General features: G+C 44.0%; 2 protein-coding genes across 2 annotated transcripts in view; one reads left to right on the forward strand and one right to left on the reverse strand.

Moving 5' to 3' along the window:
- Positions 1 to 9,065, forward strand: part of fmn1 (formin 1) — a 23,865-nt gene extending 14,800 nt beyond the window's left edge. The window contains exons 13-19 of the mRNA XM_083642983.1: positions 234 to 293; positions 1,178 to 1,298; positions 4,625 to 4,717; positions 5,816 to 5,867; positions 6,517 to 6,666; positions 7,120 to 7,201; positions 7,421 to 9,065. Coding sequence (XP_083499109.1) covers positions 234 to 293; positions 1,178 to 1,298; positions 4,625 to 4,717; positions 5,816 to 5,867; positions 6,517 to 6,666; positions 7,120 to 7,201; positions 7,421 to 7,483 — 621 coding nt within the window. The 3' untranslated portion in view covers positions 7,484 to 9,065. The remainder of the gene's footprint in view (positions 1 to 233; positions 294 to 1,177; positions 1,299 to 4,624; positions 4,718 to 5,815; positions 5,868 to 6,516; positions 6,667 to 7,119; positions 7,202 to 7,420) is intronic.
- Positions 9,066 to 9,091: 26 nt separating this feature from the next.
- On the reverse strand, positions 9,092 to 10,126 carry grem1a (gremlin 1a, DAN family BMP antagonist). The gene is made up of 2 exons (XM_083643317.1): positions 10,016 to 10,126; positions 9,092 to 9,663 (listed from the first exon to the last, which is right to left on the reverse strand). Exon 2 carries the CDS (start codon positions 9,660 to 9,662, stop codon positions 9,099 to 9,101), a length of 564 nt encoding a protein of 187 aa, XP_083499443.1. The 5' UTR covers position 9,663; positions 10,016 to 10,126; the 3' UTR covers positions 9,092 to 9,098.
- Positions 10,127 to 21,759: the final 11,633 nt, after the last annotated feature.

Below are 21,759 nucleotides of genomic sequence, written 5' to 3' on the forward strand. Positions count from 1 at the left end.
TTTTTAAGAAAAAAATAATAGTCAAATATTCGTATTGAACAGGCAAATCTGATTCGACTGAGTCGGGTACAGCCCTACATTATAGCTACTGCGGGCATCACTTTCAATGTTGTGCAATGTTTTAGACATGTCCAGTTGCCTTGGTGAAGTCTACAGAGAGTTGATTTTTATTTGATGATGATGATGATGATTTACTGATGCTGTTTTGACATGTCCCCTCCATTTCTCCTCAGGACAATCGCATCAGCCTGGTGGACTATGTGGTGTCTTACTACTTGCGCAATGTGGATGAGGTAATGTTATATAAACATCTTGAGTTTGCTTTATTGTACATGAATGTTTTTACACCTTTTGCCTCTATCCTTTATTTTGTAGCAGTGTATTACCAACCCTTAAACTGGACATGAGAAAGCTCCCATTGATCAATGGTGATTAGTTTAGGATGTTTAAGACTGTAGAGTAGTGCTCCTCAAACTTTTTCACATCAAGAACCCCCTAAACCAGGGGTTCCCAACCTTTTTTGGCTTGTGACCCAATTTTGACATCACAAAATTTTTTTTGCAAGTGACTCTAATCATCTTTGCTAGTTATAAATTGTGTGTGGTGTAATTTTTTTTATAGAGATCGCAGACGACCCTATTTGAATTCCAGGCGACCCCACTTAGAGTCGTGACCCTAAGGTTGGGAACCACTGCCCTAAACAGACACAAATTAGACCACCGACCTGCATTGTGTTACTTATGGATGGAACTATAGTGAACGTAAAGTATTCCCCTTTTTACTGGGGACTGCCTGGAACCCCTCAAGGACCCATGGGGGTCCCCGGACCAGACTTTGAGAAGCACTGCTGTAGAGAACTGAGAAGCAAAGTGTGTTTTTTCATTTAAACATTTTGATGCACACGATTGTAAAAGATTTAGTTTAGATGATGCCACAGATGAAATGAAGGGCCTGATCTGAACATTTGCCTTTTAGCAGCAGCTTTCCTACTCAGAGGAGGCTAAAAGATCTCAAGCAGAATTGTTGAATTGTTGAGAAGCCCTTTACAGAAAGGAGGAAGAAAAAGTCCAAGAAATTCACATTATACAAATGATGGTATAGATATGATGTACAGTACAGTATCCAGCTTTCCCATCTTGTCAATACATTTTGTTGTCTTTTAATTGGATTCCAGCAGAACGCTGGCACAGACAAGAGTAGGTTCCCACTACCTGAACCTCAGGACGTCTTCCTGGCCTCGCAGGTCCAATTTGATGACCTCCAGCGGGACCTGAGACAGCTCGGCCGCGATCTGACAGGTATGACTCACACGCATACAGCTCCAACTCATCTCAGCCACGTATCTCCTCTGAGGACTTCCAACTCATCTCAGCCACGTATCTCCTCTGAGGACTTGAAAATCCACTCTAGACTAATGAATAGCAATATTCCCTCTATCCACTTTGAACAGACAAGGCGGCGTGCTTTAGCTTCCATGTGACCGGCTGACCGGAATAGGCTCGCCTTGTGGTCATTTTGTTGTGTGTCTTTGTTTGAAAGGCCCAGCCAGCCCGTGTAACTCTATCGCTGCGATTCCTTCGCGTCGCTCTCCAGAGTTCCCACACACCCAAACCTCGGCCCGGTCTGGCATCGTTTTTCCTCAGCCCCCTGCTCACCACCCTGCTTTCCCATCCCTGGCCCCAGCCCCAGCCATTGAGTAACTGTTTATACTTAGGGCTAAAGACCCGCTTCTTTGACCAAAAACCCCAGTCGGCTGAAGCCCAGAACAAAAGATGTCCTCCTCCTTATCCTCCGCGCCTGCCTGTTCTCCTCTCTCTCTAAGTGTGCCCACATGAGGCCACTCACTCCACATGCCAGCCAGTGTAACCAGACATCATCGGTCATGTTAGGGACAATGTGTGTGGCATGCTTTCTCCTTCTACTTGTATATGTGTTTAAATGTCCTTGTCTGCATTGTATGCATGTTCCTGTGTGTTTTCGCAAAGCGTTTCATTGCATGTGTGTCTTTGGAGACTAGTAGGAGTCTCTCTGCTGATACTGGCCTGGCGCCTTTCAGATCCAACGTCTAATCCTGCACATCAGATCTCCCATCATTGGGCCTTTGTGGCCCTGTCGCTGGCGCAGAGAGACCGTAACGTCCCCTCTTATGTAATCTCCAGTCCGCCAGTATCTCTGTTTGGGCCCCTCTGTTTGCAAAGATGCACGGATGCTTGTAACCTGCTTGCCGCTATCACCCGGGGCTCCAGTGTGGCCCTCAGATGTGTGCCACAGATAGCTTTCTTTACCTCTCAACGCGCCTTTGTCTTATCGCTCTACCCCAAACCGCCGTCGCACGTTTGCTTTTGTTCTGCCTGTTTGAACTGCCCTCATGACTGGCTCTTGGCCTTATTCCTAGTATCATTTCCAGTAGTTTTCAAAATAGTGTTAATTTGATTTCTACAATGACATATGGACTAATTGTGCCACAATTATAGCCTCTGTCAATTTTCCAGTAGTGGTTGTGTTTATACTGTTTCCATGTGAAATAAGTGGTTGCCAAGTTGTAACCCTAACCCAAAAAGGCTTACTGTATATAGATGCCTTGCAGCATTGTCACATAGGTCCCATCTTGTAAAAATAACACAAATTTAATTTGCCCGCTTAATTACACACAATTATTGGCACATTCAGTCCTCAACTCTGCACCCTGATAGCTGATGTGTGATGAGCGTTCTGGTGCAAACTGGCTGACGTGCATCACCCAGGTGGGTGCTGCTACACATCGGTGGTGGATGAGTTGAGTTCCCTCGCTCCCCCTCCCTCCCCTGATATGTGAAGCGCTTTGACTGTCTAGAAAGGTGCTATATAAATCCAATCAATTATTCTTATTATTATTATTATCATTATCATTATCTTATCTTATCAAAACAGCGACTAGTTAATGAGGGGAGAGAGAGAGCACATAGAGAAGTCCCACAGAGCCTGAATTTGTTTTTTTTTGCAACAGAATTCATAACCTTGTTTTAAAGGCCCATGAGACATGTTTTGGCTGTGATGGCGCTGATAGGTCAAATGGAAGTGGGAGATTTATGAAGTGACCAATCCAAGTGGATTCCTATCAAAACCCCTGTTATTAGAAGTATTCACACTCTCCATTCAAACTCTCCAAATGCCTGCCGCTGTGCAGCAGACACAGTATCAGCCGTCAGCCGACCCTGTTTATTTGAGAGTCTGTGACCCTCTTCAGTATGAAATAAGCAAACTCTCGTTGGGCACAAACGGCAGACAAAAGGCCTGAGATAGCCGCCTCTGGAGTTTACACAAATCCCAGAAGGAAAACAGTATCCTATTGTAATCTTATCTAGGAGATGTGGGTCGAGCGTAGGGGCGGGGGCTCGGCTCCCTCCACAGCCGCTATTATGACTGGCTCAGGAGACTGGCTCCTGTGATTCACTGATTGGACAGAGGTACCAAATACAGCAACTCACAGTCACAGACAGGGAGAGGGAGGGGCGGGAGAGGTATGACAGAGAGGGGGGGGGGTAAAGAGAGAGAAGGGGGGGGGTGAGAAGGAGGAGAGAGAGAGTGGGAGAGAGAGACAGAGAGGGAATGAGAGAGAGGGGAAGAGAGAGACAGAGAGGGGGAGAGAGAGGAGGGGAGGTAGAGAGGAGAGAGGGGGATGAGGGGGAGAGAGAGAGAGGGAGAGAGAGGGAGAGAGAGAGAACAGAGTCTGCAGTCGCCATCTCTAGGTGAATCTAAATAAGTGATATCTAAAGGGGAAACCATGATAATCTCCTACTTTGGCACAGGTGGAACTAGTCCATCCCAACATTGAGTCTCTCTCCTTTGGGTGTACTCTCTCTCTCTCTCTCTCTCTCTCTCTCTCTCTCTCATACAGTATACTGTATATGACTTTGCTTTTTCTTCTGAAGCTACAATATCTTTTCTGTCCAACACAATATAAGACAGTGGTGGAAGAGGCAGAGAGAGATCTTTTAAGTAAAAGTAGAAAGACAACAATGTAAATATACTCCATTACTAGTCAAAGTCTTGCATTTACAATCTTAAAAGTACACATGCATATGTTTTGGCAGCAAAATGTATTTAGATCAAAGTATCAAAGTAAACATACTCATGATGCAAACTGTTATTTGTGAGGTAGAGACCCTGTATTAACCCACCTAGGGTTTCCGTCTCTACCCGCACATTATCTTGTTGTTTTCATTTTGTCTGTTTGTTTTTAAATATGTGCAAATAAATAAATAAAAATAACTAAAAAATAAATGCAAACTGTCCCCATTTAGAGTTATGTTTTTCATAAAATTTGACTATTAAAGCTGCAATAGGCAATATTATTTAATTCCAATTTTGGTTGTAGGTCTGACCCACAAAAACTGAAAAAACAAACCAACAAACAATCAGGGTCAGCTAGAACATAAGCCAATCACAGCACACAAACAAGGGTCATTCGGGTTTTACTCTGCTATGTTGTTATGGTTAACATTCCATTGATGTTGCTTTAATACTGATTTATTGACATACATGTACATGTAAACAGCATTTTCAAGTTGAAGCTAATCTTGACTAAATGTAATGTAAGATTGTGTCTAATTTTCCAATTCGGTGTGTTGTTTCTGTTTATCAGTGTGTGAGAAAGACGTACAGACGGTCTGCTCCGACTCTCCAGAGGAACACCTGCAGCCTTTTAAGGACAAGATGGAGGCTTTCGTCCTCAGTGGTGAGTAGCCACAGTCGTACAGTGCACAGTGATAAACTCATTGAGGCTTTCGTCCTCTGTGGTGAGTAGCCACAGTCATACAGTGCACAGTGATAAACTCATTGAGGCTTTCGTCCTCTGTGGTGAGTAGCCACAGTCGTACAGTGCACAGTGATAAACTCATTGAGGCTTTCGTCCTCAGTGGTGAGTAGCCACAGTCGTACAGTGCACAGTGATAAACTCATTGAGGCTTTCGTCCTCAGTGGTGAGTAGCCACAGTCATACAGTGCACAGTGATAAACTCATTGAGGCTTTCGTCCTCTGTGGTGAGTAGCCACAGTCATACAGTGCACAGTGATAAACTCATTGAGGCTTTCGTCCTCAGTGGTGAGTAGCCACAGTCATACAGTGCACAGTGATAAACTCATTGAGGCTTTCGTCCTCAGTGGTGAGTAGTCACAGTCATACAGTGCACAGTAATAAACTCATTGAGGCTTTCGTCCTCAGTGGTGAGTAGCCACAGTCGTACAGTGCACAGTGATAAACTCATTGAGGCTTTCGTCCTCAGTGGTGAGTAGCCACAGTCGTACAGTGCACAGTGATAAACTCATTGAGGCTTTCGTCCTCAGTGGTGAGTAGCCACAGTCATACAGTGCACAGTGATAAACTCATTGAGGCTTTCATCCTCAGTGGTGAGTAGCCACAGTCGTACAGTGCACAGTGATAAACTCATTGAGGCTTTCGTCCTCAGTGGTGAGTAGCCACAGTCATACAGTGCACAGTGATAAACTCATTGAGGCTTTCGTCCTCAGTGGTGAGTAGCCACAGTCATACAGTGCACAGTGATAAACTCATTGAGGCTTTCGTCCTCAGTGGTGAGTAGCCACAGTCATACAGTGCACAGTGATAAACGCATTGAGGCTTTCGTCCTCAGTGGTGAGTAGCCACAGTCGTACACTGCACAGTGATAAACTGATGGAGGCTTTCGTCCTCAGTGGTGAGTAGTCACAGTCGTTTTGAGATTTAGTTTTGAGTTTTTGAGATTGTACATATCTGTGGATTGCAGAAACGTACAATGTCGATTGGGTTGAAAAAACATCTCGTCTGTTTTCTTTGCAGCACGGAAAGAACACACCGAAACTTCATACCAGTTGATGGCTGTGCAAAAAAGGTTGGAGAATAACCATGCTATCCTTATCTTATCCTTACCTATCTCATGTATCTGTAGTGCGGTCTGTATGCATCTCATGCATCTTTTGTGTGGTCTGTAGGCTTCTCATGTATCTGTAGTGTGGTCTGTAGGCTTCTCATGCATCTGTTGTGTGGTCTGTATGCATCTCATGCATCTTTTGTGTGGTCTGTAAGCATCTCATGTATCTGTAGTGTGGTCTGTAGGCTTCTCATGCATCTGTTGTGTGGTCTGTAAGCATCTCATGTGTCTGTAGTGTGGTCTGGCTTCTCATGTGTCGGGAGTGTGGTCTGGCTTCTCATGTGTCTGTAGTGTGGTCTGTAGGCTGCTCATGTGTCTGTAGTGTGGTCTGTAGGCTGCTCATGTGTCTGTAGTGTGATCTGTAGGCTTCTCATGTGTCTGTAGTCTGGTCTCTAGGTTTCTCATGTGTCTGTAGTGTGGTCTGTAGGCTTCTCATGTGTTTGTAGTGTGGTCTGTAGGCTTCTCATGTGTCCGTTGTGTGGTCTGTAGGCTTCTCATGTGTCTGTAGTGTGGTCTCTAGGTTTCTCATGTGTCTGTAGTGTGGTCTGTAGGCTTCTCATGTCTGTGTAGTGTGGTCTGTAGGTTTCTCATGTGTCTGTTGTGTGGTCAGCTTCCAGGAGCTGGTGCTGTACTTTGGCCTGAGGCCACGGTCAGGAGAGGCGGAGGTGGGCACGGCTCACGTCTTCACGCTCTGGTTTGAGTTCTGCAATGACTTCAAGAGCCACTGGAAGAGAGAGAGCAAGACCATCTCTAAAAAGAGGTATCTGACAACTACAGTATGTGTGCGCGTGCGTGTGTGTGTGCGTGCGCATGTGCGTGATTTGTGTGTGTGACACGTGTGATGTGTGTGTGTGTGACACACACGTGTGTGTGGGGCTGCAACCCAATCGCCAAAATAAGATGATGACATTGTACATTCTCAATGTAAATCACAAAAAATTTGCCATTTTACGTTTCTGTAAACCTACAATATCTCAATGTAAATGTGAAAAATTGCTACCGATGGTTGTGCCAGCACCCTGCGTATAGTAGCTTGTCACCATCAGTGTGTGAATGTGTGGGAATGGTGAAGGCATTGTTGTAAAGCGCTATGAGTGCTTGACAGACTAGAAAAGTGACATATAAATGCAGTCTTTTTACCATTTACCATTCAAACGCAAATAAAACAAATTTAACAACGTGGTGTACGACCTGTACCTGTACTCTTTTGTAGATTGAAAGAGGCCCAGCTGTCAGTGAAGAGGATCACAGCAGAGAAGAAGGTGGAGACCAGAAAGATCAACCCTAACAGCCTGGTAAGACCTTCACTAGATCAGAGATATCAGTGACATCTGCTTCAATGTACAGCAGTAAACAATACCATGGATGGACAGTATTTCCCAATAGAGTTATGCAGCATACAACATCCTTTTCTATTCATTAACTGCATTAGTGGATAACTTCTTTTAACTTTGATACGTAAGCAAAGTGTTATACAAATAAAGTGCATTATTATTTTCCTTGACCCCCAACAGAAGGAGAGGCTGCGGCAGAAAGAGGTCAGCTTGTCTGCCACGTCAGAGACCCAGGATGTGTGAAAAACACAAGATGATTTTTTTTTATCTCGCCAACCTGCCCCTGCTGGACAAAAACATGGACCTTCTACTCCTATTTCACCACAACATTTTGAATAGAAGACTATATTATCCCTCTGACAATTATCTTGAATTCTCAGTGGAGGAATCTCCTTCATTGGCTGACTGAGTTAGCTTTATGTTCTCTGCTTTATCATTACAATAATGTATTTTGATCTGAAAGATTCCAAGGCTGTTTTGTATATATTCAGTGATGATCACTTTAGCAGCACATATATTCTTGCACTTTATTTTTTAACTCCATCCTGAACTGGTTAGTCTCCTCTTCTGTTAGAATGTCTAAACACAAATTAAATCACAGATCATCAGACAGAAAATGATATTGAAAACAGTTTATTCAGTTACACAAAGTATACGCTGTCATAAAATGAAGTGACATCTAACAGTGCAGGTTGTTAAAAAATAAAAAATAAAATATCTATATATCAGCAAAGAGCCTTCAGCTTATTCCACACAGTGGAAACACACAGTCCTTTGAATTCATACAGTTTCTTATAGTAGGCTTGTTTTTGTACACACTTTGCACATCCAGGCCTACATCGTCATTAACGTTACAACAATGTATGCAACAAGCAATATGAACAGTGACTTACACGCAAGCTTACCCCATTGCTAAACCGTGTGGATTAGTAAATCCAACATAGATCTGGTCCACCCCAGTACCTTTCTCTGTATATATAATACCGGTATACAGTACATGCTCTCATAGTGCTTCCCTGCATTAATAATATCCAAAACCGCTTATATAATAGAAATTGGAGCAATCAGCAATGCCGGATATTATTATTTGGAGAGTGTGTCAGTGTGATAAATTATTAGTAAGTCCAGATCTTAATCCCCGTTAAAGGGGTCTTTTCCTTCCTGCCCTTCGCCAAGTGCATGCTCTTGTTGGGTAATTGTTTCAATTGCCACATGACCTCACAGTATAATCGCCAGTGCATGTGAGAATTGTTTCAATTGTTGGGTCTAAATAAAGACCCTGGTCTTCTACTCTATTTGTAAAGCGCCTTGGGATAACTGTTGTTATGATTTGGCGCTATATAAATATAAAATTGATTGATTTGATAGTTATTATTTCAGAGAGAACATTGGTCCTGAATGCTCCACTGCTGTATTTTGCCATTTCTGCCAAGTTGATTGATCTTTGCTCTCCATTATAATGATGGGCAGTGGTTCTCAAACCTTTTCACATCAAGGACCCCTAAACTGACACAAATTAGACCACAGACCCTCATCTGATAAGATTTTGTCCAGGGTGTCCCCCCATCTGATAGGATTGTTTTGCTTTTAGAGGTTTTATTACAGAAAGTGTATGAAACCCTTGAGCAAAAATAGTCATACATTCATGTCTTACATATAGATGGAAGGTTGTGAAAATAAATTATTTCCTTTTTTTACTGGGGACCCTGGACCCCCCTCAAGGACGACCCTGGCCCTACCCCACTTTGAGAACCACTTAACAACACTTTACCCATCCCCCCTTTGTGCATATTAACTACAATTTCCTTCTCCCAAGAAGGAAAACAAAATATGAAATGAAATGAGTAGTGCACAGATCTTAATCCAGGTCTATAGTAGTGCAGCGACACTGCTTGACGCGCTGCACCCGTTTCTTCCGCGTACTCGGCGTCTGGCCCGGGCACACGAGCGTGTAGGTGACCGTGGTGAAGCTCTTGGGCCGGCACGTGGAGCACGACGTGAACGCGTGGCTGTCGTCGCTATATACGTGCCGCGGGATGTAAAAGGAGTTGCACTGGCCGTAGCAGAAACGATTGATGACGGTGCGGCTCAGGCAGCCCTCCTCGTGGATGGTCTGCTTGAGCGGCTGGGTCTTGCACCAGTCCAGCTTCAGGTAGCGGCGCTCCGTGACGTGCAGCGCCTCCTGGCTGGACTCCAGCACCGAGTCGTCGGTCGTGATGGTCACTGTCCCCGCCATCGCCATCCCGCGAGAGATGAACCCGCTGACGGGAGGTTGTTGCGGCGACCTCTCCGACTCGTTCGGGTTGTATTTGTACGGGTGCGGGAACGCGCCTTGAAACGTCGAGACACCTGCACTTCTGGATGGACTGAGCAGCAGCAGCCCCAGTACTGCTGCACAGGTCAGCGCCGATGGGGTCTTCATCCTTTAAGGTGAACGGGGAAAGCAACGAAGAGGTTAATCAGGGATGCAGAGCATTTTACGCAAGGCGTTTACACGCGGATTACGCACAATCCCATTTGTCTAATATACTGTTTCCATGATTAACTTGTGAATTCAGTGATACAAAATCATACATAATAAACACACATCATGGACGCGTCATGCGTTCATGATTTTTACCCGTGCGTAAAATGCATGCGGAGAGCATTTTACGCACGGCTTTAATAAGCGGATTACGCAGCATCATTCATCCATCCCTGTCTAAATATGTTTCCATGTTATCTTATGAATTCAGTGTAACAAAATCATGAGTAATAAGCACCAAATACGCTTACCTGTTAACTATGCAAACTCCACACAAGAAAATCTGATCCAAAGAGATAGCTTTTAGTTGACTGCCGTACTGAGTTTATTGGAGTACTAAGAAAGCTTCCAGAGGCCCGACTTTCTCAGCAGTGTCTTTATGAATGACACACCGAGGGGCTAAACTGTCTTGTGTCTCAAAGCCTCTGCTAAACACGCCCCAATCTCTAATCCTGAGTTTATCTGTCTGTCAGAAAGAAAGAAAGAAAAAAACACTCCAAACGTTATCAATGCGGGTAAATCGTTTATTTGAAATTACAGAAAAAATAAAAGGCAGAACACAAGCGTTTTGGCAAGGTGAAGTGACCAACGGCAGTTAAATAATCACAATTCTTAATGCAGTATTGTGTGTAGTGAATTTGATGTTATAATCAGAATGTGTGTCAAGTAAAGTAGTTTGCAACCATAAGCTACTGATTTTTGCACATAAGACAACCAAAGCCACTAGTCTAAGGATACAATTTGCATGTGAATCCGTCTGCAAGACACAGATGATTGATTATTTAAAATTGTCATGTCAGAACATACAAACATTAAACCTCATATGGTGAGTAACTCAATCTGTACAACCATGAATACCGTAAGTCAACTTGTTTCTGATTTAACATTCCTCCCACACTATATTATGATACAGTTTCAGATATACTTTGATATTAAAGCGATTCAAGTATTAAAGTTTAGGGTGTGGTTTTGTCAGTGACAGAAGGGGTCAGCGCCTTTCCCTCCTCTTCCTCATAATGGCATGGTATGGTATGGTGTTTATTCTTAATCCCCGAGGGGAAACATGGTTTGCCACCAGAGCGAATACAGATACACAAACAGGAAACAATAACATACAGCACAATATGAGTTACATAACACAAGCAAAAAGAAAAAAGAGAGCCTCACAATGCAGAGCTAGCAGTGTTTATTAAAGAATTTTACAGCAGCAGGAACAATGGACCTTCTAAATCGCTCAGTAGAGCACAGAGGCATCAAAAGCCTATCACTAAACGGACGTTACGTTATAATAGTGGGGAACGGATTTCTTGGCGACCACATTGTCCAGCCTCTGGCCCAATAGGTAGGGGTTGACACTCTGCAAACAGACACAAACAAATGTTTGTATTCATATAAAACCATCTGCTTCTTCTGACACTATCCTGAAATGTGGATAAGGTACAATGGTAACACCTTATAATAACGTTGAGGCGTAAGTCATTTATAAGCCTTTAGTTAATGATGAACTAGCCATTTACAAAACATTAATGAATGCTATGTTAACATTACAAATGTGTTGTGTTTTAATTAATCTATAAACCTTTAGTAAATTAAGTGTTCCTTGCCTGCTATAAATTATGTGTTAATTGTTTACAATTCATTTAGGCTTCCTGCATCCCCTAATCTAAAGTGTAAACCATTCATCACACATAAATGTGTTACATACAAGGGGGTAGCTCTGTTTGTCAAAATTGAAGCCAATGCGGAAGTGTCATCTTTGCCTGTAGGGGGCGACCCTATTGGTTTGTGGACTTCTGTTTTGAAGCCTCATGAGCAAGTATGGCCTCAGTAAACACTTTCCTAATGTGTTTATGGTCTCAATCACTAGTTTCAGACTATGTAGTTGCACACTATGTTTTGGGGCATGATTAGTCTCGCTGGCCAGCCTCCTCTCCCTTCCGTCCTAGGAGTCTGGCGCCGCAGGTCTCCATAACTGGGATAAACCCTCCCCTGCTCTACAGCTGCTCTCCCATTTTACGCGACTGTTTCGGTGGCAGCCGGATGTCCGCTCCCGGCTTATTACAAACTCTGTCATTGGCTCCGACCATGTCAGTCAGAGCGGCTTCAGCTCCCTCCTCCCTGTGTGTCGCTGTAAATAGTGCCCTGCCACCTCAGTGAAAACAACAACGCTAACTAGCTAGCAAGCTAACGGCAGAAACCTACACGCTAGCTCACGCTGAAAATGGCAAATTGGATTGTTGGAAACTATTTTCCAAGGGCACTGCCGCTAAGCGCCGCCCATCGCAATCCCACTCTCCCACGAGACCTGCGGCACCAGACTCCTTGGACGGAAGGGAGAGGAGGCTGGCCAGCGAGACTAGGGCATGATTGACAGGCCGCTTGTCCATTGATCACACAGCTCACCGATCACGGACCAATAGCAGGCCGTGCTCTGTGGGAAACCCCTGGTCTGTGTTGAAATCCAAGATGACAATGACCAAAATGCCATACGTGAGCCGTCAAAACGGAAGTCCACAAACAAATGGGTCGCCCCTGCAGGCCATTCGAAAGTATGCAGGTTTAAGTGCACTTCCACATTGGCTTCAATTTTGACAGAGCTACCCCCTTGTATGTAACACATTTATGTGTGATGAATGGTTTACACTTTAGATTAGGGATGCAGAAAGCCTTGTAAATGAATTGTAAATGATTTAGGCATCATTTATTACAGGTGAGGAACACTTCATTTGCTAAAAGTTTACAGATGACTTACAACACATTTGTGATATGTTAACATAGCACTTATTAATCATCTACAAATGTATATTAATGTTTTGTAAATGATTAGTTAATCATTAACTAAAGGCTTATAAATGACTTACGACTGAACGTTAATATAAAGTGTTACTGGTATGACAAAATATCAAATAAGCCAAGGTGGGTGAATTTTTAGGTCATTGGCTTGGTCACAACATGATTTCACATTCAAAGCAGTGAGTTTAAGAGTACATTAGTTCCTTCAGGGGGAGAATCTCAATGGTGGCGATGTGGTTTCTGACAAAGGAAAAGGAAAAAGACAACCAAGAAACACTATACCCTTTTTCTTCTCTTCGGGCCTCCCTTCAGTTTTTGGTACAAAAGCTCCTTGTTCTGAAAAGGAAATGTAAAAAGAAAAAAAAAATCATGTTTCCATTGTTTTACAGCTGGTCCCTTTGTTCTTAGATTACAGTCAACAAATTGCCTGGATGCCTTTCCAGGGAATGGGTGACTTCTTCGGGCCAGACCCACCAAGATACCACACGCGGTGGAGGATGCACCCATCCAAACTACAAAAATCCTGTCCTCATTTAACACTACTCTCTCTGCGTAGCCTACAAGCATACAATGATTTGCTGATCACTGATTGGCTGTTGTGCTCTCTCATTCTTAGCTCAAATATGCAGCTAGTCGCATAGGTAACCCACATTGGTTGGATTGTTTAAAGTCTTAAGACCTTGATGATGCTCAATAGATACTTTTCACAGCAACCGTTTTGAGATGGTAAAGCAGTAAGTAAAGCAGGTGCAAACAATTACCAATACCATTAATGATGGTTCCATTTCATTTAGGTGTTCCAGTGCCACGATGGCCTTCATTAATGTTATTGGTTACACCTGCTTAACTTCCTGCTTTACCACCTCAAAACGGTTGCTGTGAAAAAGGGCATATAGTGAAGCCTTTGAGCTTTCATTAAACATTGTTGCCATGGCGACACATTATTTGCCATGAAACGGGAAACTGTTTCTGAGGTGCTAGGGATGCTTCAAAACTCAGAGTAAAATGATTCTCTTTGGAGTCAGAGGCTAGAGTTACCTCCTCTTGTCTTGTCTGTACTCACCCACTTAGCCAGAGTCGGGTAGTCGTGCTCTGGATCAAACAGGTGCTGGTGCTTCTGGAACTCCCTGCTGAACTCGGCTGTGTCTGGAGCGTGTTCCAAACAGCCATCTGCTGCTGCAAATGTGACAACATGGAGAATGCATTACCGTAGTTTAACTGTTCTGTTGAAGTCCTGTCTGTGTCCTGGGAAGGCTGGCTTTTTAAGCAGTTGGTTAAAAACGGGTTAGCTGTCACTCAAAACAGCAACATGAAAGTTTAGTTTAGTTTATTAGGATCCCCATTAGCTGCACCAAATGCTACAGCTATTCTTACTGGGGTCAGACACAAAATTATACAGTACATAACATGCACAATATTTACATAGAAACATAATATCGACATAGCAAGATGAACCAATACACTGCAGAACAGTTATTCAAATAAATGTCCTTTCAGTAATCATTGCTCATCAAAATAATACATTTGGTCTGTTTCATGCTTTCATATCATCTGCAATCCACAAACATGAAAACAAAAATGAAAAAAAGGGAGGCAAAAATATAAAAACGGAAGAGTTTTATATATTTTTGACAGAGCGTCAAAATAAAAGGAGAATAAGATTTAAACAATTAATCAAAGCAAAAGAAGATGGGCGGCCTTGCCATCCCCAATTTGCAGAGTTACTACAATGTGACACAAATAAACACAATAATGGCGTGGTCGATGGACAGAGCAGAAGCAAAGTGGCTAGTGATCGAGAAAGAATCTATACCAGCATCCATAAAAACATTGCCTTAGCTAGACAAAAGGATAATTAGCATATTAAAGGACTAAATAGATGGGTTGATAACACACTACAAAGCTGGGAAGACAAGATTCATAAAATAAATAACGATATGGTACTTTTTTGAGAAATGGCCGAACAGACAACATACTGCAAATATGGGCATCAAAAGGATTAAAAGTATATCTTCAAATGTTGACAAATAATACGGTAAAATCATTTCAATCATTAACTTCTTAGTATGATTTGGTACAAAGTAATTTCTTTAAATACCTACAATCCTATCGTTCACACAAAAAATCAAGCTAGTAAAGGACGCACCGCACCCTTTAATTGGGTTTCTAATTAAAAATCATAACAAGGTAGATTTTGTCAGAATTCTGAGAAAAAGTCAGAATTACATTACGTTACATTACATTACGTCATTTGGCAGACGCTTTTATCCAAAGCGACTTACAATAACACATTTTTGTCAGCAATAGAGCAATCATTCAATTCTGAAGGAACAGTGGTACGAGTTTAGTTTAGGATTTCGAGATTAAAGTCAGAATTCTGAGAAAAATGTCAGCATACTGTTACATGTGACATCACTGATGATGTCACTGATGATATTACCGATGTACCAGAATTTGAACGCCTGGGGTCCCTAGAGTTTTGTAATGTCAAAGTGGGGTCACAAGCCAAAAAAGGTTGGGAACCCCTGCCATAACCCCCTAGCAGTTCAATGGTGATTGGTTGAATCTGTTTAGAGGTGGAGGTCTGTGGTGCTGGGTTGTACCTGTCTTGCCCAGGGGACATGGGTTGGGAGGGTCCGGGTAGCCATGGTCCTCACTGAAGCCTTTGGGTACGTTGTCGCCCGTCAGCTCAGCCACAATGTTAGGGATGTTCCCATAGGGGCCCAGGTGCTGCAGCCCCTCGTGAGCACCACCTTGTGGAGAAAAACAAAGTAGTTTCAAGGACTTAAATTACCCAAAGGACCAGGAGGATTGCCTGCTACACAAAGCATAATGTGGAAAAACATCAAGGTTAATACACAGCACCTATAGTCCATTTTAACCAACTTGTCAATTCACTATAATGACAGCATATGATAGAGAATGGAATTTCACCATTCCTCATCCGCATTATAATGATTCAAACAGCTTTATATAAACCAAATGAATGAAACCAAGAGCCAGAAAGATGTCTCATGAAAGTATATTTAAAACCATACATTCTCTGCAATATGTATTGTCAGAGGGCTGAATCTCAATGTACACATTCCAATACGTTATACAGAGTCAAATATTCAGCAAATGGCTGACAGTTTAACATAGCTTTATACTGTAAAGAGGAAGAGCAGAGAGGAGGGGGTGATAACTTGACTTGGAGCCTATGGGCTGCCTGTCTGTATCAACAAGTGTTCCTGTCTCATGGCCATTGTCATGCTGAGTTTCTGAAGGCCAGAGCAAAGGGGAGAAATCTCCTGCTTGATAAGCTAGTTATGTGTCAGATGTCATGTCATAATGTGTGAGATGTCATGTCATTGTAACTCACTGTAGCATAATTATGTGTATGCAAATATAGCTTATTGATTAGGAAATGGCATGGAACTTATATTTTTCTCCAACAGCATATATTTCCTAAATTTGTTGACGTAGTGAAAGCCAAAAACCAAGGAAAACCTTACAGTAAAGTAAATGTAAATTTTTTACAGCATGTTCATAATGTGAATAGGTATGTATAAATAAGGACAACTAATGTACTCTTAACATACACAATAATAAGAGCACTGTCCTAAAATGACTGAAACGTACTGAAATTATTACTTTTTGATTACTGAAATGAAATGTGAAGTCAATAATATATCTTTCATCTGGTTTGTCTGCTTCCCAGAAAGAGCAGGTCAGTCTATTGACAGCTGAGTGGATAAGACAGAGGGCTATAGCGCAGGCAGCCTGGGTTCAAATCCTCCATGAGGTCATACTTTTTTTAATGTAGCAAAAATCCTTGAATCTGGACATACCGTAGGCTATACTGTATGTAATGCTGCTGAATGCACACTGTGCAGATATTTTTAAATTAATATCTGAATATAGCCGTTGTGGGAGTGGCATATTTCGACGTCACAGGGAAAGGGAGAGGATCTGCGTGCAGCGGACGTGCAGGTAATGTCATCGACGTTGCTACGATTTCCATTCCGGATATATAATTAGACCCTGACTCGACGTAGTGGTTTGACGTGCAGAAGACGGTCGTTATACAGTACGTGAAAATGTTTGCTGGGGTCTGTCCCAGAGTCATATTAGTGGTCAGACTGATAGACTCTGGGTTCTCAGATTGGTAGAGAGATAACAGTGAAACTATGATCAGAACAGTATTTTCTTATATGTTCTCCAATTGTGTTCTCTTCTTGTAAATGAAACTAGAAATATTGCGCATGTCGCACACTCATTTCTAGCGGGCTCGCCTGTATTGCCCACTCAACTGGCATGCGCTTCGCGTATGCGCAGTTCAGCAATTGTGTGCCACGCCGCTGGCCGCCTTATTATAGTAGTGAGATAATGCTGAAGTTTAACAATTAATGCATTGGATGCAGCAAACTCACCCTGTATACTCTGAGGCCCGACAATGTTGGTGGCTTGGTGAGCGGGATACTCCACCCTGGGCCGGGCGATGCCCAGCTGCTCCATGACGCCGTGCAGCAGGCGCTGGATGTCCGCCTCAGACACCTGAGCTCCAGCCCCGCCCACCTGCAGGTCGGCCGGGCGGGGGCTGCGAGCTCCAGCCCCGCCCACCTGCACACACAGCAGCACACAGCCCAGCAGCCACAGCCTCACAGCACAGCACATCTCTGTCCACTCGTCTGCACAAAACAATCAGCACCATGGAAAGCACAACACCAAAAACACAATTTAGTCAGTCAGTGAGATGAGTAAAGACTAGCTAGCTAGACTAGATGTTTATGTAGGCTACAACATGCAACTGACACAGGGCAGGCTAAAACAGTGGTTCTCAACGTGGGCTCCGGGGACCACCAGGGGTCCTTGAGGCGGTTCCAGGGGGTCCCCACCATTATTTCATTCACAAGAAGTAAATGCAATTAGAGAATGTAGAAGAATGACTATTTTGATGGTAGTTTCACTGTTTGGCCTGCAACAATTGAGATATAGTCATGTAATTCTGGACAAAATCACATAGAATAAAAAAAATATTCGGGGGTCTGTACAATGTGGACTAAATTGGGGTCCTTATTGCTTGATAGAGCACAACCCACATATAGATGTGGGTTGAGAATCACTGGGCTAACGTTAAAACACGGCTGTATTTTCCTGCCAGAAGCTCAATATCCGTAATATAGAAAGAGCGGTGGTAGCCTATAGCAAGGATAACGCTATGTTGTCGATAGTTTTTTGTTATGAAGGTGAATAGTTGTTATGTTGCGTTGCAGGCTAAAGAGAAGCGCAGTAGCATATTGTCTGAATGGAATGGCTCGGTGCGCCATTCATTATGTCAGAGGTAAATAGGCCGATGTGAATAAACACGCCTAGACCGCACGCACATCAACGATTTTAGAGCATTACATGTGTAAACAAGTAACACTTTATTCGCTAAAAAGAATATAGGCTAATAAATGATCAAAGTAAATTTTATTTTTGGGCATTTTCACTTACCTTGTCCGCGCGGATGGAGGGACCTGCAGCTGCCTTTCATTGAGCAAATCAAGCCAAGCAAAATAAATTGTAATTTCCGGTCCATCTTTTCAAAATAAAACAGGTTGCTATCCACGAGCACGTTTTAGTTAGTCTCTTAAAACAGACTGTCTTATCTACATCCGGCAGATGCAGCTAGCGTAACTGTGTCCTGCAACGGACACCTGGACGCCTGTTTCGTCACGTCCGGGTCAGAGGTCTCTCGACGTGGTTTCCGGTACTTTAGCAGGCATTTCAGATGCTGGATCGCCGCTTTGTGAAAGTGGAACTAATTTATACATCTATATGTGTCAATATGTGGAATTTCATATGAATATGTGCATGGTAACATGTCAAATTACTTTAGGAAAGTGACTTTGATGACAGAAAGCCATAAGACGTGCTTGAGCGACGAGAGTTACTGATCTTTAAAGTTGCTAGCTTGCTAGCTAGCTAACGCTAGCTTTGTCTAAAACACAACAAGGCCAGCTAGGTGGCAATAATGCAGCAAAATGGGACTCAGCGACCACTACAAGCCACTCGCTTTGTTGACTATTACTGGCTTGCTAACCACTGGCTTGCTAACCAGCAGAGCCGCAGAGTGAGCTGTCCGTAACAGGACAAGAGCAGCTTTCAGTTAAGACGCCAGCGGTAGCGTCCGTTCCCCGACTCTGGTAAATCAAAGACACAACTAAAATAAATTATTTCAACGGTATGTTGCTAGAAAGAAGTTCGACTTAACGTTTTCGCCGTTAAACTACACGGAAACATGACATGATCATTGTAGCAGTGTTTGAAGCACAATTTTAACAGGAGTTTTGTAAAAATATTGTCCGTTGCAGGACTCGCTTCCGTTATATACAGTCTGTACTTCGTGGGGGAGAATCATGCACCAAACGGAAGAGGAAGTTGAAAGGCGGGACTTCCGCTCATTCGTCCAATCAGAATTTAACATTAGCTAACTAGCTGTATACTGCTGTAGCTATCGTTAGCTAACGCTGATTAGTAAGACGAACGATAAGCTCAGTAACGTTAGCAACTTACCTCATCACTTTCGTTTAACTCTGGAATAAGTGCACGTCTTGCACGAGGTTCCTCCAAGCCGCGGATACATCGTTTACGTCTATCAGGGTCTTATTTCACCGGTTTCGTCGGCGTAGCTTCCATGGTAATTCTAAAGCACTGCTAGCATTAGCAACCTGCATCGGTTTAAGTTTCCGGGGGGAACATATTTTTCGTGGACACGCGTGTCGTGATTGGTCAGATTCCGTCGAACTTCCTTCCGGTCTGAAGGTTTTTTTCACTACTTCCTTGTGCATGTTCTGGGGGTCTAACGTACAGACGGTATGGCGAGAGCATTTGAAAATTGCGGAAGCCAACTCGTCTGTTCTAAGAGACTACGTTTTAGTAGCCGTGACACACAACTAAAAAGGTGTGTCACGGGTCACGGCTAATGTTTTAGTATCTATCTGTCTAAGCTATACGTTAATAATTCAATTGATTTAATTGTCCAATAATCATTGCAATACTAGTTTATGTTGTTCTCTCACTTCCCAATGTGAATTATCATCCAGTCTCCTGACAAACTTTAGCTTTTACTTTGAAGGAGAATTCGTTTGTCCGGTCCTATTCTCCTAACTCTCGCTAGATGCATGCAGTTGCTTAGAAACCATGGTCAAAATCCCCTTCCTCTCATTGGCTGTTGCATAGTGGCAATAATTAGCTAAAAATGCTTCATTCAAATCAAGCTATTGTAGCGTTCCTGATATTTCATGAGGCAGAGGCTTCTTGCTGGTACAGGTTCTTTATTCACAGTTATTCATATTCACAACTCTCCGCTGTTGTCATGCTCATAGATAGCAGCTTCCCCCTAGGCAGTGCGCGGAGACTGCCTGCACATGCTCAGTCTCCGTCCGGAAGTGGTCCCACAGCATAGTGCTCCCCAACATAACACTCCCCCACACAGTTCCTATCTGTAGTGGAGACACTACCATTGCTCACCACTATGTGTGTACTGCTGATTCGCTACATACTCCCCGCCCAACAATAAGGTCAACGCCCACGTTGACACCACATCACACCTCCCCTGTACCAACACTCCCAGCATCTTTTTTTCTTTTTAACAGTTCTTTGTTTTTTAACCACATCTTATATTTCCATCTCAGGCTTTTCCCACATCTCCTCCCCACAATATCTCATGCCATACACATCATCCACTTTTCATTATAACACTTCCAACCACCATCTCCTCCTTATTTTTTTTTTTTTTATTTTTTTAGTACAACTCGAAGTTGCTCAAATGTCCTGGAGCCCTTGGCTCTCTCCGTGGCCGTGTTAGTCTCTGTGAACCTGCCGGTGGGCCTGACCCCACCTGCAGTGTCTCTGGTGCTTCAAGTCTCTGAGTGGGGCCCGCCCGGTCATGGCCGGACGCCCCTCTCTGTGGAAACCGATTCCTTCTTTCACTCTGTCTAAGTGAAACCGCTGGGCGGCCGAGATCTGGGGGAAGGGTGCACCCCCCCCGGTATGGGGCCAACCTGTCCCTGTGGAGTACCTTCTTGCCACCAAGTGGCATCTGCACCCGGTACACCACCTCCCCCATTCTCTCCATCACCCTGCATGGGCCTGTCCAGTGACAGTCCAGTTTAGGGCTACGCCCTTTTTTTCTCCGGGGTGTGTACACCCATACCAACTCCCCCCCCTGGAAATGGTTTCCCTTTGCCCTCACATCATAGTTCCTTTTTTGTCTCATGCCCGCTTTCTCTAGCTGGGTCCGAGCGAAGTTGTGAGCGGACTCTAATCGATCTTGTAGCCTCCTGGCATACTCTCTCCCCGGGGGAGCGTCCGGTGCATCCGGTGGCTTGCCGAACGCCATTTCTGCTGGTGTCCGCAGTTCTCGACCTAACATGAGCAGGGCGGGTGTGCAGGAGGTGGACTCGTGTGTTGCGGATCTGTAGGCCATGAGGATGAGAGGCAGGTGCGTGTCCCAGTCCCTCTGGTGCTCCTCCGTGAGGATGGCCAACTGCTTTTTCAGTGTCCTATTGAATCTTTCTACTAGGCCATCGCTCTGGGGGTGCAATGCTGTGGTCCGTGTCTTTCTAATGTTCAGTTTCTCGCACATGGTGGCGAACACTCGTGACTCGAAGTTTCTTCCTTGGTCACTGTGTAGGGTCTCTGGTGCTCCGAACCTACTGAACATGCCTGTGACTAGTGCGTCGACCACCGTCCCCGCCTCCTGGTCGGGCAGCGCGTATGCCTCTGGCCATTTTGTAAAGTAGTCCATAGCTACTAGGACGTATCGATTTCCACTCTCTGAGCGTGGAAACGGCCCCATCACGTCTACCCCTACCCTCTCCATGGGGGCTCCTGCTGCTAGCTGTTGGAGCGGGGCGCGAGACTGGTCTAATGGCCCTTTGTACGCCGCGCAGAGGTCGCAGCGCCGACAGAAGTCCTGTACGTCTCTCCTCATCCTCCCCCAATAAAAGCCTTGTCTGATGCGACGGAGGGTTTTGCTCACCCCAAAGTGGCCCGCCCCTACTGTCCCATGGCAACTCCTGCACACCTCATCTCTCAGTGTCGTTGGCACTACTTTTCGCCACTTGTTTTCTCCCGTTGCTGGCTCTTTCCAGCACTTCATCAGCACTCCACTGTTCAATCTCAGGGTGTCAAACCCTGCCCACAGCCCTTTGGTTGTGTCGGTGGCCCCCGC

Source organism: Poromitra crassiceps, assembly GCF_964638095.1.
Source record: "Poromitra crassiceps genome assembly, chromosome: 9".
In the NCBI taxonomy this organism is placed as follows: Eukaryota; Metazoa; Chordata; class Actinopteri; order Beryciformes; family Melamphaidae; genus Poromitra; species Poromitra crassiceps.